General features: G+C 41.7%; 1 protein-coding gene across 4 annotated transcripts in view; it reads left to right on the forward strand.

Annotated features, from left to right (window-relative positions):
- Positions 1 to 18,275, forward strand: part of SEMA4C (semaphorin 4C) — a 100,848-nt gene that overhangs the window by 62,707 nt on the left and 19,866 nt on the right. For 2 of the 4 annotated variants that reach the window (XM_033950258.1, XM_033950259.1), the window contains exons 3-6: positions 8,964 to 9,112; positions 11,441 to 11,503; positions 11,782 to 11,880; positions 17,829 to 17,925. In XM_033950258.1, the coding sequence (XP_033806149.1) occupies positions 8,964 to 9,112; positions 11,441 to 11,503; positions 11,782 to 11,880; positions 17,829 to 17,925 (408 nt within the window). The other 2 variants (XM_033950262.1, XM_033950260.1) reach the window with 2 other exon arrangements.

The raw sequence follows: 18,275 nt of genomic DNA on the forward strand, positions 1-18,275 counted from the left end.
GGATGGCTATGTATAAATCCGGAAAAACCATTTTAAATTAGCAACATCCTAACTTCAGCTAAAACAATAGAAAGGAATTGTATTTTCCAATTTATTTTCAATTCACAACTGTGCCAGCTGTAATTATTGAGCTATATATCTCTGTATCAAGGAGCAAAAGGTCAAGAATGAAAATATCACTAGCAAGAAGTTAAAATGTCGAGCGAGCACTACGATAACCAATACCATGATATTGGGCAATGAATAAGGGAGAGCTAGCAGCTGGTATCCAGGGTTTCCCCTCTTTGCACCAAAGTCCGTCCAAAAGGGCGGCTTTGGGCACCTGCCAAACGCCAGGCATCAAATTCAGAGGAAGCTGTGAAAAAAGAGAGGAAGAGAATCCTGTTCACCCTTGAGACCCAGAAGCCTATTTAAAAGAAGGGCTTGGACATCGTGAAAAGTATGAAGGGTAATGGGGTGACCTAGGATCAGAAAAGTAACCATCTCTACCACCATAGCACAAGCAGCCAGGGAACTTGAACAGGAGTGACTATAAAAAAAGGCAACAGAGCGTAACTTACCGCCATGTTCTCCCTTCATGGTGTTACAATAGTCCCAAACAAAGAGATAAAACATGTGGGCATAAGCAGGAAAACCCAAACTTGAGCTAGAAACCAAAGCACATCTTAAATGTCCAACATTTCATAAGTCCATCTGATAAGAGCAGTCATTTCAGAAACCAGGGTCTGTCTCAAAATCTGGTCATAGAAGGAACAAGCAGAGATCCATTGGCGGCAGTGACCAATCATAGCAAGAAAAGTAAGCATGTCTTTCTTGTTAGCTGGGCGGGGCAGAACAGCAGCAATGCAGAAAGTGCAGATTTTCCTTTGACCATGAGACAGGACAAAACCCAGGTATTTCACTTCAGATGTACACCAGTGCAGTTTATTTCGTGACACCTTGTGACCACACACAGACAACCATTATAAAAGATACAAACTATCAGCCTGACAGGTCTCCTGAATTATGGAACACAAAAAGTTGTACAAAATGAGAATAGGACCATGAGGGGCAGTGCATGACTTTGTAGAATAGCCCGAAGGACATTCCACACTAGGTATACTGTTGCTTAAAGGTGAAGGCAAAAAAAGAGCTGAAAAGCTTCACCAACAGGGACTAAAATAAAACATTCTTTAGGAAAATGACAGAAAAAAATCATTGGCTGCCGATGGAATGGTGGAAGAAACATAAGTGCAATGAGAATTACCAAAACACTAACAGCCCTAAATCTAGGACGAAACAGGGAATGCCATCAGCTTTGGCAACAAGAGCGATGGGCGTATTATAAGAAGAGATGGTGGTTTTGATAATGCCGGAGAAAAGTCAAGAGACAAGCAGTGGAATCTCACCTTACTGCTTTATAAAACCAAGAATGAGTAACTTCAAAGAAGCACTATAGGGGGTCAGTGGAAGCCCAAACAGAGAAGTCTGGGGGAAGGGACAAAAACATTCATGCACAGACCCTGATAATGAAAGCAAAGAACAGATTAGCTTTGCTCTGCACAAGAAAGAAAACCTTTAAAACGGAATTTTTTCTTTTTCTTGTTTCTTTTTTTTTTTTTTATGATCCAGCACAGAACACAAAGAAAGCAGCCGGTAGAAAAAACGCACAAAATTAGGCAGGATCAAAAGGAAGACAAGAAATAATGCTTGTGTACAAACTACAAGGGAAAGATCTTAGACTGATTCAAACAGCGCTTTCAATTCATTCCACATAACAGCCTGTCCTACCTCAGTATTAAACATTGGTGACACAGAAAGATGGGAGCTGAAGGAAAAATGTCATACACACACACAGCCGTACAAGTCTCATTTGTCTAGGAGTAAGTGCCTTTATGACTCATTACAAAAGCAATATAACAATGCAAAAATATTCGCTTATCTTACCTTATAAGCGAGGTACAGTAATAAGAGACAATAAAATCTTATACTCTATAAAAGTTTTAACCTTACAAATGACAGAGTGGGCAGGGGGGGGTTCTATAAATAAATTCATTCTTCCCGAAAGAATGGCAGCTGCGTATATATATGAGGGGTGCTTACCGAAAGTACCCCAAGATTTTTCCCAAAAAAAACTCCATAAGAGAACCCAAAGCTTGAACTTAAAATAAAGGGTGGGCACAGGTCACCACTACCCAGTGAGTATTAAAGAACAGAAAAAATTCAGAAATACTCACAAAATACCGGTGATATCATCTGCCCATCGCGGACAAGCCCCCAACTGAAAAGGATTCAGGTCCCAATTCCTGCCCCATACTTTCTCTGTCTCTGTCATATGTAAGTCAGGTACCTGGGGACACATCTTAAAGACCAGAAACCATCTTTCAAATATGTCCGTCTTTTATTATGAGTTTCACATATTTATACGAATCAGGTTTGCCAGCATGTGATGGCATGTGACGTAAGGTCACATGAAACTTTAAACACATCAGCATTTTTTCTAGCTAGAGATTGAAGTCCAAAAGGTAAGAAAAAGCCTTGACCAGCAGAGCTTCTTAACTAAAGCTGTCTGTAAATACGGCTTAACAAAACAATTGAATTCACTTCACTACAACTCTGTTTAAACATTCATGTCAAAGAAAGAAAGACAAACATAGATGTCCTTATACCATCTTCAAAGAAGGGAAAGATAAACAGGGCCTACCTTTGCATCTTTAAACAACATATGCCTAAGGACACTTACTAAAGTTCTGATACGTGTCCGTTCACATCTCAATTCTCTAAAAATTTTACAAACAAGGATGGTTTCAATAACTTTCTGAAATGTGTGTAAGAACAAGACCTTCCAAATAAAGATTGTCCCTGCTATTGTAAAAACTGCATTTATGGTATCAATGTTCTAAATATTATATTAATTTCTGGGCTTAATTATCAATAAGACACATAAGCGACTGGTCTTGACCAGCCGCTTATTTTCAGATTTTTTGTGCATTGTGAAACGACGTTAGAGCATCAATCGCTCAACTAATTTACAAGCCATTTCAATATTAATGACCTTATTTGCATGGCCAGATTGGAACATGAGCAATCGCGCAGAAAACCACACGGTAAGCTGTTTTCTGCATCGGGTCGGCAAATCCAATCGTCGCTAAACCAGTCAAAACCAGTTTAGCAACGATCATTAGATGATTGCTAACTATAGTGCATCTGGGCCTCTGTGTGTTAATGGACTAGGCTAGCTATGTCCAGTGCACTCACTTTTTCAGTAGCAAGAGTTACAAGATGAACAAGATTTTAAACTCCTTAGAAGATCAGAAAATGTGATATTGGGAACAATGGGTTTAGTTAAGCATTGGATTTTATGATGATATGTTGTTGTGCTGTTTGATTTTGTGCTTTATATTGTTTATTTGTTTTAATGATTATTTTATGTGTGTTATAACCTGCGAAGAAAAAAAATATTTTTCCTGGATCGACAGGTTATCAATTGTGCAATAAAAAAACAAGAAATAGAAACAGTTTAGTACACTACAAGAGAGGAGCATGGCTGTGTCAGTGTCCCACTATAGCAGACTGTGCTCGTTGGGGATGTAATGGGGAGCTGTCAGTGTGCCTCCTTACAGGATACTAGTGGCTTCTGCAATCTGTTCCTAAAGTCTGTCCTTGCAACATTTCTGCCCCACATATCTAAAAGTTACTTGGGCCCAGATTCTGCTACCTCTCTGCCACCTCCGTACAGCTCTGTGGTCACTTGAATATGATGTCACTAAACTGGAAAAAAAACAACATAAAACTACATGAGAACATAAGAATCTCCGCTGCTGGGTCAGAACAGTGGTCCATCATGCCCAGCAGTCCGCTCACACGGCGGCCCCTAGGTCAAAGACTAGTGCTCTAAATCAGTGATTCCCAACCCTGTCCTGGAGGAACACCAGGCCAATCGGGTTTTCAGGCTAGCCCTAATGAATATGCATGAAGCAAATTTGCATGCCTATCACTTCCATCATATGCAAATCTCTCTCATGCATATTCATTAGGGCTAGCCTGAAAACCCGATTGGCCTGGTGTTCCTCCAGGACAGGGTTGGGAATCACTGCTCTAAATAAGCCCAGCCTCACCTGCGTACTTTCCAGTTGAGCAGGAACTTGTCCAACTTTGTCTTGAATCCCTGGAGGCTGTTTTACCCTAGAAGAAACATAGAAACATAGAAAAAGACGGCAGAAAAGGGCTATAGCCCACCAAGTCTGCCCACTCCAAATACCCGCCCTACGACAGACTCCGGAAGAGCGTTCCAGTTTTCTACCACTCTCTGGCTGAAGAAGAACTTCCAGTCTATTCCCTTCAGTATCTTGAATGTTTCGATCATGTCCCCTCTCAATCTCCTTTTTTCGAGGGAGAAGAGGCCCAGTTTCTTTAATCTCTCACTGTATGGCAACTCCTCCAGCCCCTTAACCATTTTAGTCACTCTTCTCTGGACCCTTTCGAGTAGTACCGTGTCGTTCTTCATGTATGATGACCAGTGTTGGATGCAGTACTCCAGGTGAGGGCGCACCATGGCCCAGTACAGTGGCATGATAACCTTCTTCGATCTGTTCGTGATCCCCTTCTTTAACATTCCTAGTATTCTGTTCGCCCTTTTTGCGTGGATGGCTTCATCGACTTGTCGATCAGAAGTCCCCAAGTCTCTTTCCTGGGAGGTCTCTCCAAGTACTGCCCCGGCCATCCTGTATTCGTGCATGAGATTTTTGTTACCGACATGCATCACTTTACACTTATCCACGTTGAACCTCATTTGCCATGTCGATGCCCGTTTCTCGAGCCTGATTATGTCACGTTGCAGATCTTCACAATCCACCTGTGTCTTCACTACTCTGAATAACTTCGTATCGTCCGCAAATTTAATCACCTCATTCGTCGTACCAATGTCCAGATCTGTTTTGTAAATGCCGCCTCTTCGCTTTTCCTTACCAAAAGCTTTTTCCAACACCTCCAAAAGAAGGAAAGATGGAAAATCTAACATTCATATTATAAAGTGCTTTGCGACAAGAATGCTTTGTGGCTGACATCTTTGACGCACACCAATGACGTATGCATATGATGTAGTATAATAATCCATGCCTACTGGCGTTAACGGACACTGTCCACGATACATTATCTGAAGCCCTCTGTCTAACATCACAAGACCCCACTCCACTCAGTGTATACCATCATTATCTGCAGGGGCTGGCGGGGGACCTTGACTACAGAACCTTGGCTGAATCCTGGTCCTTGGACTTGCAAACTACAATCACAGAATCCATGTTAAAGAAGAGCTTTAAATTGAGATCGAACATCCTAGTGGCAGCAACTGAAAGGGAACGGTACTACAAATTTTTGGTTCGCGCTTACATGGCACCCACAAGAGCTTACCAAGCTCGTATCAGTACTTCAGCGAGATGCCCTAGATGTGCGGCTGCCAGAGCTACTCTTGGACACATGTTTTGGTTATGCCCGGGCATCCAAGCCTACTGGCGGCGCATAGGGCTCATCATACAGTCCATGTGGAACTGCTCCTGGACACAGACGTCGACTTTTCTCTTTACCTTGAAATTCTCACTGGACCCAGTTAAGCCAGGAGTAAATGCATTTGTTCAAAGGGCTATTCTGGTGGGCATAAAGACCATTTTACAATGCTGGTTGTCACCGCAAACGCCTACTGTCTCACATTGGCGGACTCAGATGATTTATTGGGCTGGTTATGAGAGACAAGATGTTCTTGATATACATTCCAAAAAAGGGGTTTTATTTCTACGTTGTTGGAGACCTTTTTGTTCTACTTTGTCTCCTGTAGCGAAAGCTCGATTATTGGAGTGACTACACTCAGGCATGTATGACAGTGGCTGTTCCCTCTTTGGGGGGGTGGGAGGGGGGGGAGGGGTGGACGTAATTTCTATGTATTGCACTATGTTTGACTGGTATCTTATGTTGGTTGTTTGTCGCTGATAATAAAACAAATTTAAACATAATAATCCATGCCTATGACTGACATAGCAAATCTGGCGCATGTGTACACTGTCGCTGTATTAACTGGACTATTCTGCGCATGTGTGAAAGTTGCTCTCACAGCTGTTGATTGGACAGGATCGAAAGGAGATTATGGTGCCTAGATCGGCTGGTTCCTCTCTAATTCCCCACCTAAGCACTGTGTGTAGATGCACCTTTTTGTCCAGTTTGTCTTTCATAACTAGATTGTGAGCTCTTTCGATCAGGGACTGTCTCTTCTATGTTTGGTGTATAGCGCTGTGTATGTCTGGTATTTATTTATTTAATCACCAATTGTAAAGGAATTTTTGTCAATTTTTTTACTTTTATGGTATATATTAAATAGTCACTATTCAGTGACTATTTGTTATATACCATAAAAGTGACAGTTCACAGAGTAGTGACTTTTTTGTCTATTTATTTATTTAAAACATTTCTAACCCGCTTAAACCTAAGCGGTTTACATAAAAACAAACATAATCCGCATAAACACAAATAAATAGATAAACACATCTGAAGCATTTGCAATCGGAATTGCTATAGAAATAAGTAGTAGTGTAGTAATCACCGCTTAGGCATTGTTAACAGAATTGTGGCTACTGGCACCTAAGAAAAAACTGAGGAGCCAGTAATATAGGCCAAGGTTTTGAAGGCCTACATTTCCAGGCGCATATGTTTTGTGGAGAATCGTACATAGCGGCACCTAAGGTGATCTCTGCCCCTAACCATGCCTACTTTGACCTTTGGTGCCTCTAGACACCATGCTGTAGGTCAGGGGTGTCAAAGTCCCTCCTTGAGGGCCGCAATCCAGTCGGGTTTTCAGGATTTCCCCAATGAATATGCAAGAGATCTATTTGCATGCACTGCTTTCATTGTATGCTAATAGATCTCATGCATATTCATTGGGGAAATCCTGAAAACCCGACTGGATTGCGGCCCTCGAGGAGGTACTTTGGCACCCCTGCTGTAGGTGCAGTTCTAGCATCTACCTTGTAGGCGCTTCTTTTCGGGCTGAAGAAGTCCAATCATATAACCCCTTCCTACCGACTCCTGCACTGGCTACCAATGGAGGCACGCACGAAGTTCAAGCTGGGATGTCTATGCTTCAAAGTACTATCAGGTCTAGCCCCTAAATACATAACAGACCTCTTCTCATACCCAACCAACAGACATGAGAGAAGATTACACCTGAAATTCGTCTCCCCACCAGCCAGAGGATGCAAATATAAGAGATACCATCAACAACTTCTATCCTATCAAGCAGCCTTATGGGGCAAAGACTTAGATAAACTAATTACACACACAAACAACTATGGAGAATTCAGGAAACACCTGAAAACATACCTGTTCACAAAATACCTAGGCAACGAACAAGGACAATAACCCCCTTCGCAATTACTCCCCAAATCTGTTCTTGTAAACTGTTAACCCCAATCACTAACTTCCAACCCTGTGCAAACCGCAAGGTACTTCACGACCCTACAGTACATAACTGTTGTTATTATCATTAATGCTGTTACTATCAGATGTACATTGCAATATTCTTTGCTGTAAACCGCCTAGAAGTCGCAAGATTGTTGGCGGTATATAAGAATAAAGTTATTCTTGGCGCCTACTGTTTTATTTTTAATGAATTGTTAATTGGTTTTAAATGGTACAGTCAATTGCCATGCCGATTAAAGCAATTAAGTTAGGGGCCTAATTATGGTGCCATTTACAGAATCAAGGCCTTAGTGTCCTCATCAGACCAGTCTAGGACCTATGGATTTACATCCAACTGCCAGCAGGTTGGAGATTGTGTGATCTACCATAACTTGTATTCTCTAACAGCTCTGTGCTCCCAGTATTTCTCTGTTTCCTGGAGGTGGATGATGGTTTTATATTCAGCTGGTGGCCCAGGCTTTTGGTTGAGCTGGGTGGGGGGCATCTAAGACATTTTTTTAAATTTGTATTAGGGCTTTTCACAGTCCTTTGGGGGTACATCCAGTAGCTCTAAGGTCCCTCCTCAACCTCCTATTCTTTGACTTCTCTTCCTTACCTTTTCATCCTGTTTATTTCCTCTCAGGTAAACAAGTTCCTTCCATTTGGTATTCTACCAGAGGAACAGGTTCCTTCCATTTGGGATTTACCAGAGGTTCCTGGCATTCTACCAGAGGGATAGCAACATCATGGACAGAACTGTGAGCTGCTTCTCTAGAAGAGTAGTCCTTTCATCATTTTTCTAAACACTATAGACTTGTTTTGCAGCTAGGGCAGAGGCTTCTTTTTGTGTGGCTATACTATCTCTGGGAGTCTTAGGTTCATACCCTTCTTATTGACTGCTTTGATATGTTCCATTCGTTCTGGATTAGTCTGGTGAGCGTGCTAAGGAAAGAGAAATTTCTTACCTACTAATTTTCTTTCCTTTAGTCTCACCAGTCCATTCCAGGTTCCTTCCTGTTTGAAGAGATTTAAAAAAAAAAAGAGTGAGTATAGAATAGCCAGGGAAGGTTGGGGTAATTCACTTCTTTGAATTCCCAGTTCTCTTTACAGTGTTTGGTCAATAGCATTTTCATATGTACAGGGTGTTGAAAAGGAAGTGATTTCTTTGGTTTCACCATTCTGTACTGCTTGTATACTAAAATACCAAAGAGTGGAATTGCACACTATCCTCAGGGTATTATTCAAACTTGTATTCTCAATTTTCAACCTGCTGGTAGATGAATGTAAACCCATAGTTCCTGGACTTGATTGGTCTGGTGAGAGTAAAGGAAAGGAAAGAAAACTAGCAGGTAAGACTTAATTTTTCTTTACATGTATATTACGCACGTTATTTTTCATAAGGAGGAGAGATTTTGAATTGTTGGCTGTTTGTCTTGTGGGTGCTTCTTAATTGTATTAAATACTGATAACTTGAGTTGGATATATGTTGTCTCATAGTTGGCCATACATTTAAACATTCCATCTGTCTCCCTGCCTTTCAGAGCTGGAGGCGCAGAGGTTCTCCAAGCCTGGGATCCATAACTACAAGACGCTGACGCTGAATGAGAGTGAGGGTGTTCTGTATGTCGGTGCCCAAGAAGCCATATTTGCGCTCAGTCTGAGCAGCATAAGCCAGGAGCTGAAACCAACAGTAAGCAGGAATGAGGCTGTGCGAGTCTGTTGGGGGAGGGGAGGCGTCAGAGATCCTCCTATGATTACATATGGACCATGGGGATTTTGGATCAAGCTTTGGATAGTGACTCCAAGATTTAGTCTGTGTGTTATCAGTTTTAGAGATCGGAGGTCATGCATAGACCTACAGCAGGGGTGTCAAAGTCCCTCCTCGAGGCCCACAATCCAGTTGGGTTTTCAGGATTTCCCCAATGAAAAAGCATGAGATCTATTAGCATACAATGAAAGCAGTGTATGCAAATAGATCTCATGCATATTCATTGGGGAAATCCCCAAAACCCGAGTGGATTGCGGCCCTCAAGGAGGGACTTTGACACCCCTGACCTAGATCCACAAGAACACATAAAGTGTCAAGAATATTGTGAAAGGCTTGAAGGCTGATGCCCTCATTTAGAGTAGGTTAAGTCAGAGAGAACATAGATACACAAAGATGGCCTAATTATTATTTGGAAAATTAGGTATCCCCTAGGGCGGAAGCTTGTGGGGACAGAAAAGAAGAGTTCCAGTCGAATCATATGACACACAAACTCAAAAGAACCATAAGCATGTACTTTTACTCACAAGAAGAGTGAACAATTTTCAAATAGTTCATGCATTGTTATTTACTTGGGCGAATGGCTTTGTTGTCCTCATTATATATGTACATACAAAAAAATTATACACACACTCTTTTTATGAAGCCGTGTTAGTGTTTTTAGCACTGGCCACAGCAGTGAAAGTTCCAACACTCATAGGAATTCTATGAGCGTCAGCGCTTTTACTACCATGGCTGGCGATCAAAAAACGTCAACGTATGTTCATAAAAGGGGGGGAGCTAATATTCAAAGTTGTGATATACATCTATGCAAATTTTAACAGAATTGTTCTGGGATAGATGATGATGCAATAATCCTGATTGAGTTTAATTGTAATAGTTTTGGCGGGATGGGTTAGAGGCCTGAAAGATAATTGGGGGTGGATTCATAAGGCTAAGGCTAAAAGTTCACCTATGGCATCTAATACTCTTGAACCAGCCCTGAAGATACACGGAGTCCAGCTTCCTGATGATTTGCATAAAAGCTTTCTTTGGCTCCAGATGCAGAGTATAAAGTTTCTCCCTTTTTCCTGAGTTGGTTAAAAAAATTCCTTCCTGAACTGAGGTAGTTGTCTCACAATTGCTGGATTAGCAATTTATCCCCTAGCATGTTCTATATAATTACATCCAACAATCTTCCTCCCTTTAAAATTAAGAGTTCTCATCCCAACTTGGTTTCTAGAATATCAACAATGAATATGCATGAGACATTTGCATGTACTGCCTCCATTGCTTGTAATTCTATCTCGACCATTTTTATTATGGAGTAGATATTCAGAAAATGGTAATGAGCGATTTTTTATTTAACCGCTGGTGTTATTCGTGTATATTCAGCACTTAACCACCTAAGCTGTAGGACTTTCTTTAGCAATTAAATCAGACTGCATAAAACTTACGCAGTTAAGTGCTGAATATTGCTACTTAACCATATAAGGGCTGACTTTGCCCCTGGACTGCCCACAAGATAGCCGGCTTTGAGTTTAGTGGTCAGTGGTGATATTCAGCGGTACTAACCGGTTAAGTACTGCTTAGGGTTGACAGATATCCTCTATAAAAAAACAAAACACCTGGCCCTGCCCCATTCCACCTCCAGCCCCTACACAAACCTCCCCAAGCTCGAGACCGTGTCTGGAGGATGTCTTTGCAGATACGGATGTTGACGTGATGATGTCACACACATGCATATGATGTCATCACATTGACGTCCACGCATGCGCAAATGCTCTCCAGATGCGGGCCTGAGGTTGGGGACTTCCAAAACCCTGACAGACTGCTGGGTTTTGGAAATTCCTCTGGGCACCCGGATAGTCCTTTAAAAAGAGGACATGTCCCAGGTTTTCTTGGATGTCTGGTAGCCCTAGTACCGCTGAATATCGGCAGATAACTCAGCACTAGCGATTTAACTGGCTAGGAGCCATATCTGGCTGGTAAATTGCTTTGAATATTGACCCCTATGAAAATACAGAAAACATCCTAGGGCAGAAATCCTCCAGCTTGGCCAAGTGTGACCTGAGGACTAGATTGAGAATCTGGCTCCTGTTCAATTTACTTTTGAATTGATTTAAGGTCTAAGTTGTTGGGGGATTTTTTTTGCCTATTCTGGGTCTATGGGAAAAGAGATTCAGTGAGTCAGGCCTATAACTACTACAGCTGAAAATAAATGTTTCCTAATTTGAGTGGAAGTTTTATTTTGTTTTCTTCTTTGTGTGATAGATTATCTGGGAAGCTCCACAGGATAAGAAGCTGGAGTGCATCCAGAAAGGCAAAAATAACAAGGTACACATGAGGGCAGGGTTAAAAGGAGGTGGATGATTTGTGAGTAAGGGTTTTTTCTTAGTGTTTAAAGGCAGGTTGGAGATCAGATTTTCCATTTTTGGGGGGAGAGGATGTGGGAAAGGCTGAGGCTTTCTTTAGGGCCCTGAGGGGTGTCACTCTTTTGTTTTCTAAATTTCTGTGGTGTTTTTGCTCATTGCTTAAGTGCAAATAGGTAATTACAGGTTTATTCCTCCTGCTCATGACTTTAATGTACATTTTTGTAACATTTTCCCCTGCAGACAGAGTGTTCCAACTATATTCGTTTCCTGCAGAACTATAACTCCTCTCATATGTACACTTGCGGCACCTATGCATTCCAGCCCAAGTGCAGCTATATTGTGAGTATCTCTTGTGTTATGCTCTCTGAACAACCAGCACTCATGCACTGTTTCCTGTAGCACGACCCCCTGAAAGAGTCAGGTACTGCAGAAGCTGTGACTTCTTCCACAGCCAGCATCCTGCACCTTTTCCCTATAGTGTCCAGTTCTGAGGGACTACAGGAACCATAAGCATTCCCCTACAGTAGAGTGGTCCACAGTAGTATGCAAAAAAAAAAAAAAAAATCAACTTTGTCAAATCTTGTCTTCACAAGGCTTATTTTTGTCCACTTGGTAGGTCCTATGTGTCAAATTTAAGTTTGATTAGACAATATTTAGAGGTCAGCTTAGCATGGACTGTTTGCTTATATGTTGTATATGTAGGTGATTGCTCATAGTTTGTATGGCATTGTCTAGTTTGCGATCTGCACCCAAAAACTGGCTCCTTGGGAAGTCAAGCTGTCAACTGCTAGACTGGATGTTCTTTGACTGGTCAATTTTTATCACTATGATGAAGGAAAACCTTTACCGGAAAGCTATAAGTTATTGTGTGTCAGCAATGGCGGTATGGCATTGAGCCAGGATACAATGCATAGTCTCTTGCACTAGGAAGTCAAAGAAACTATACAAATAAAACTGTTGCAAACAAGGCGTTCACAGCCATTTCCAGACATCTATGGTTTCTGTCCGAGCACCTAACAGCACTTGCCTTTTTGATGGCAGAATCCCAAACAACAAAAGGAAAAAAACCCAACACAGTCTGCAATGAATAAAGCACAAGCCAAAACAAAGAGAACTGCAGACAGATATACAAAAATGCAGGCTAAATTTATTAAACCAAAATCATGGACCATTCGGGTCTTTATCTGCCGTCATCTACTATGTATGTTACTATGAATGCGGTTAATGTTACCACCTTGAACCAAACCAAAGGACCCGACATGATCCATGTTTCGGTAAACACGCCTTCTTCAGGGGTCCCAGGTGGATAAGGTATCATATAAAACCGCAAACAAAAACTTAGCCTCTAAGAGTAACAGCAACGATAATGAGACAATATCTTGAATCCTCCGCCAGGGCGAAAAAAGGCGTGTTTACCGAAACACGGACCGTGTCAGGTCCTTTGGTTTGGTTCAAGATGGTAACATTAACTGCATTCATGATTTTGGTTTAATAAATTTAGCCTGCATCTTTGTACATCTGTCTGCTGTTCTCTTTGTTGATGGCAGAATCCCACCAGAAACCAAGCTACGAATGGTGCAAAACTTAGTGTCCACCGTTGCCAGACATTCTACAACATCTCATGTGTATAGATGAAACGGAACCCGAGACCTTTGAAAATCTTGTAACACAGAGAACACAGTTCTTTCTTTCTTTTTTTCCCCTTTAATTTTTAGTGCATTTTCAATTTTACAAGCATATACATAACTTGTTACAGATCCAGAAATATAGTTATAAATACTAAATATAGAAAAAAAGAAAATATAGCTCTTATTTAGTCCACAATATAAGAGATCAAGAGTAGAAATTAAACACTGAGGAAATTACTAACCTATTACAAAAGAGACGGCAAAAGATACACCTTCCTATAGCCGCTGGCAAATCATATAACATCAGGTACGGTTACCAACCTTTCTCTCGACTCTATAAATTCTGTAAGTTGTTTAGGCTCAAAGAACAAAAAATTTTTATTCTGATAGGTAACAAAACATTTTGCAGTATACTTAACAAGAAATGTTGCCCCCAGAGCAAGAGCTCTAGGCCTCAAGGCCAAGAGTTCTTTCCTACGTCTCTGGGTTTTTTGAGACAAATCTGGAAAAATTCTAACATTTGAGCCTAAAAACTGGTCATTCATATGACGGAAATATAGATGAAGAACAAATTCCCTGTCACTTTCCAAAGCAAAAGTCACAAGCATGGTACTTCTATCGGTAACTACTTCTAAAGAAGTTTCCAAAAATGAAGATAAATTCATATCCGCCTTTCTATCTACAGGCAGTTCAGCTGGAGTAGATTCCCATTGAAAATTCCTAATATTGAAGTAATAAGCTGTCACAATAGGGGGCAAATTTTCCAACGGTATGGCCAAAGTCTCTTGAAAATATTTCCTAACCATCTCCACTGGTAAGATGATAGGACATTTAGGAAAGTTTAAAAGTCTTAAATTATTCTTTCTCGATTGATTTTCAAAATTTTCCATTTTTCGTGAGATATATGATCTTTCTTTAATGAAATGAAAGCAGTTGAAGTAGAAATGGTTAATCTTAACTTCTTGCTTCTCCACTTTTTCCTTTAAAGTAGATAGCAATACCCCCTGTTGCTCCACCTTGGAATGGACAGTCCCATAATCACTTTTAATAGCTAAAAGAGTCAATTTTAGATTGGAGTCCATAACCGATATGGCTTGCCAGAGCGCTTCTAAATCAACCTTCTCTGGCTTTTTCAACTCCCCAAAATTGATGGCATGATACAGGAGAATGAGGGATAAGCCTCATTGAAAAATACAACGATACTTTGACAAAACATGAAGAACAGAAGCAATTTGTTTCGGCTAGTGGCCAGCCACCGAAAGAAGTTTCCTTCTGCATCAAAGGCAGCTCTTATGTCGTAGACCATTGTTTATTTGTTGAGTGCACAAGAATTACAATACTGTTAAGCTTAGTGGTAGTTAAAAAAGAATGAGGTGGGGCGACCCCTAAACTTTGTTTTAAGTAAAATTTTGTGAGTTTTTCATAGCCTTGTGGAGAAACAAAATGTGTTAGTTTAATTTTTTTGGACTACCCTATCCCTACAGCTTCTGTACTATCTTCTACAGCACTGCTTCTTAGCAGTCTTCTAGAAGCGTTCCTAGCCAGTCAAGTTTTCAGCATTTCTATAGTGAATATGCATGAGATATATAGCATCTATGTATGCAGATCTTTTTTATGCATATTCATCATGGTAATCCTGAAACTGACTGGCTAGGTGTCCTTTTGGGAGAAAGTTGAAAGAGGCTGGAACAGCAGGAGCTATGAGATCAAATTATTCCCCCCACTCCCTCCCTGCACACATCCATAAAGCCAGCATATCTGCTTGTTTCAGCAGGCCCTTCCAGCCCACACCTGTACAAGTGTTATTCTAGAGCAGTAGGTACATCATTCTTGAACCTCTGGGGGTTCATGTATCTCTGATTGCAAGATCTGGTAGAGAAAGCCTCATTTACATTTTTCTGCTTCACCCCCCCCCCCCCCCTCACTCTGGGCTGCGCTGTATCTCCTGTTTTCTTCTCTACATGTGAGATGGTAGGGGCCTGTCTGCTCTGCTCTGTTCATGTTTATTTTGTTCCTTTACTCGGGATTTTTTATCTGGTCGAGAGGCTTTTCCATGCTGCGAGAGGACCTCAGTTTTACTGGGGCATTTCTTACTTCAAGAAGACAGACTCTCAGGGTAGCTAGCAGGAGCCTGTTTTGCAGGGCACCTGTCTGGCTCGCTCCAGATTTTGTCCACAGAAGAGCTTGAGTGGAGGCTGAATGGCACTGTGGCGGTTTTAATATTTGGATCGGGTGCTGACTGTGTCCCTCTCCCTCCCCCACCCACCAACTTTGTGCTAGTTTAGGTGGGGGTCTGAGGTCTCAATCCTTCAAGTGGACTGAAGAACAGTTGGAAAAAACAAGCTTCCAGGCATTTCCAGGCTTGTCCGAGGCAGAAGTCTTCTTATTTTATCTGGCTGCAGTCTCAGCTGAGGCAGTTCCCAGCACCAGCATGGAACAGTTAGTACAGGCCTATGGAAGAAATCGGGGGGGGGGGGGGGGGGGGAGGTGTCTCCAGAAGTCATTTTTGAATGTTCCTGGGGCTAGGGACAAGGCCCCCCACCTCCATAACCAGGGTTTTGAGCAAAGTCTCTGCTATCTTCTCCCACAGAATGCTTTGGATCAGACAGTTGGCAGGAGATTCGGCTTCTAAAGAAACCATGAGCAAATTGTCTTTTAAAGATTTGGGGGTCACTAGGCACTCCTAGTCTCAAGGATCCAGCTCCACAGCAGCCTCCCCCCCCCAAAAAAAAAAGGCAGTTATGATGCCATTTTTTTTTCTGGACCACGGGTAGTTTTTTGAGGTTCCAAATTCTGTAACAGCACTTCCAGTTCTCAGCCTTTCTGTTTGAACAGGCAATGGCGCCATGCACTGTAACCAAGGTGATGGTTATCATAGCAGCACACCTGCTCATGGCAAGAATACAGGGGCATCCTTATCTGGATGATTTGCTGATAAGAGCTCCGTCCAAAAATGAAGACAGGAGAGCAGTGGAACAAGTATTCCAGTTCTGCAGAATGTGAGTTGGGTCATAAACGTCCGCAAGATTCTCCTGGAATCAACACTATCCCTGGAGTATCTAGGCATCTATTTCAATGGGGGGGGGGAGAACAGAGAGTTTCTTCCAAAAGCCCACAGGGCAATGCTCAAGCACCAAACCATGTAGATTTGGGAAAAGCCAGCACTTATTAGTTCACTATAAGCCTTCGCATAGCCTACGTTCATTGACTGCTCACCAATTGGCTTTGCCTGCCGTTCATTTGGTACATTTGGCATCGACGCAGTCACTGAGAAGCTTGCTGGAGGATCAGGATACCATGGCTGCCTTGGCCAATACAGTCCAACAAGAATCACTAGGCCTGGGCACATCCTTATTCTTCGAAGTATTCTGCCTATCACTGGCCCAGAGGGAAGTCATACATAAATCCCGCCTGTGGTCATGGCTACACTAGAGAGTCCAAGCCGGCGCTTCCTGGCTCAGATCTGCGACTGTAAAACCGCACAGCCTTCTTGTTGGTGGCTGATGCCATTAAATCGAACAGCAACTGCTCCCAGTTTATCACAATGTTGTTGAATGCCAGGATCCATTGTCTGCTGGCTGAAAAAGTCCGTTTGAACATTGTCTACTTCCGCTACATGTGTTTCTGCCCACTGAAACAACAGTTGGACTTCCAATCGCAGGGGTGCACTCTTGGTGCCTCCCTGCTGATTGACATAGGCCACCGCTTTTGCATTGTCTGAGAAGTTCAAGTTCAATTTATTTAATATACCGCAAATATAAAACCAGAAGGCAAATCTAAGCGATTTACAAAAAAAAAATTAAAAACAAAAAAACCCCACACAAAACAAATTAAATAGGTTAAGAACAGAAAGAAGACAAAACATAAAGGAAAACAATTGAGAACATGGGGAAAGAGGTAATCAGAGATTACAATAAAAATAAAAAGGTTGGAGAAAGGGATGAACAATGTGATAAGGGAGGGAACAAAGAATTTAAATCTGCCTACAGAATTTAAATCTGCCTAGCCATCAGGAGGAAGTAAGTTAAGAGCTAAAGGCCAAAGAGAAGTAGTATGGCTTTAATTATGCCTTGACGGTTACAAATGATTTCTCTGAACGAAGGTAAAAAGACAAAGAATTCCAGAGAGTAGGAGCCATAACACAGAATGAAGAATTCCTATGGAAATCCAGAAAAAGTTGTCTAAATGAGGAAATGACTAATAACTGCTTTGTCCTCCAGCACCCAGGTAGGTGGTTTGTTCATTCCACCTTGTGTATGTTACAAATGTTTTGTATTAAATGTTATATGAGCACAACAGACTTGTTTTCTCTGAGAGAGTCCCAATACCCCTCCCTCTTATGTCTACTCTATAGGGCTGACCATCTGCTTTGATAAAACTGAGGAGATACAGCACAGTCTAGAGTGAGGGGAGGCGGAGCAGAAAAATGTAAATGAAGCTCTGTACACCAGATCTAGCGATCAGCGATACACAGCCCCCCCACAGGTTCAAGAATGATGTGCCTATTTATTAGAAAGATGATTATCAAGGTATCTAATTTCAAGGCTGGTTTTGTTTGTTTGTTTTTTACTTTATTCCTTGATTTTAATAAAGCCATTATGACCCGGTAACTGACTCTTTTTTTTTTTTTTTTTATTAATTCTTTATTTGGTTTTGCAGGACCTGTCAAGTTTTACCCTGGATCAATTTTCTCTGGAGGATGGGAAGGGAAAGTGCCCATATGATCCAACCAAGGGTCACAGTAGCCTCATAGTTGGTAGGTACTATGTAGGGGAGTAAGAGTATTGTAAAAAGGGTGATTGCCTCTTGTAAAACCCTTCCTTCTTCCCTGATTACCATTAGTGATTGGGCTGTATGCCTGATTGCAGGTGTCTATATCCCTGGCTTCCCTGGAGCTATGGGTGTTGATGTGAACTTATATGGGGGAGCCTCCTTTCCTGTCTGCCATCCCCTGGCCATTCCATGCTGAGCACTGATCTTAGGGCAGGTATAGCTTTAAAATCTCCTTCTATTGTGCCAAGATGGAAAGAAATGGAAACCTATGGGCACTTACACAGGAAAAGTTGCTTGTGGGTATGACAATTACTCCAGCATTTTATAAACAGA

The sequence above is a fragment of the Geotrypetes seraphini genome, chromosome 6 (assembly GCF_902459505.1).
Source record: "Geotrypetes seraphini chromosome 6, aGeoSer1.1, whole genome shotgun sequence".
NCBI classification, from domain to species: Eukaryota; Metazoa; Chordata; class Amphibia; order Gymnophiona; family Dermophiidae; genus Geotrypetes; species Geotrypetes seraphini.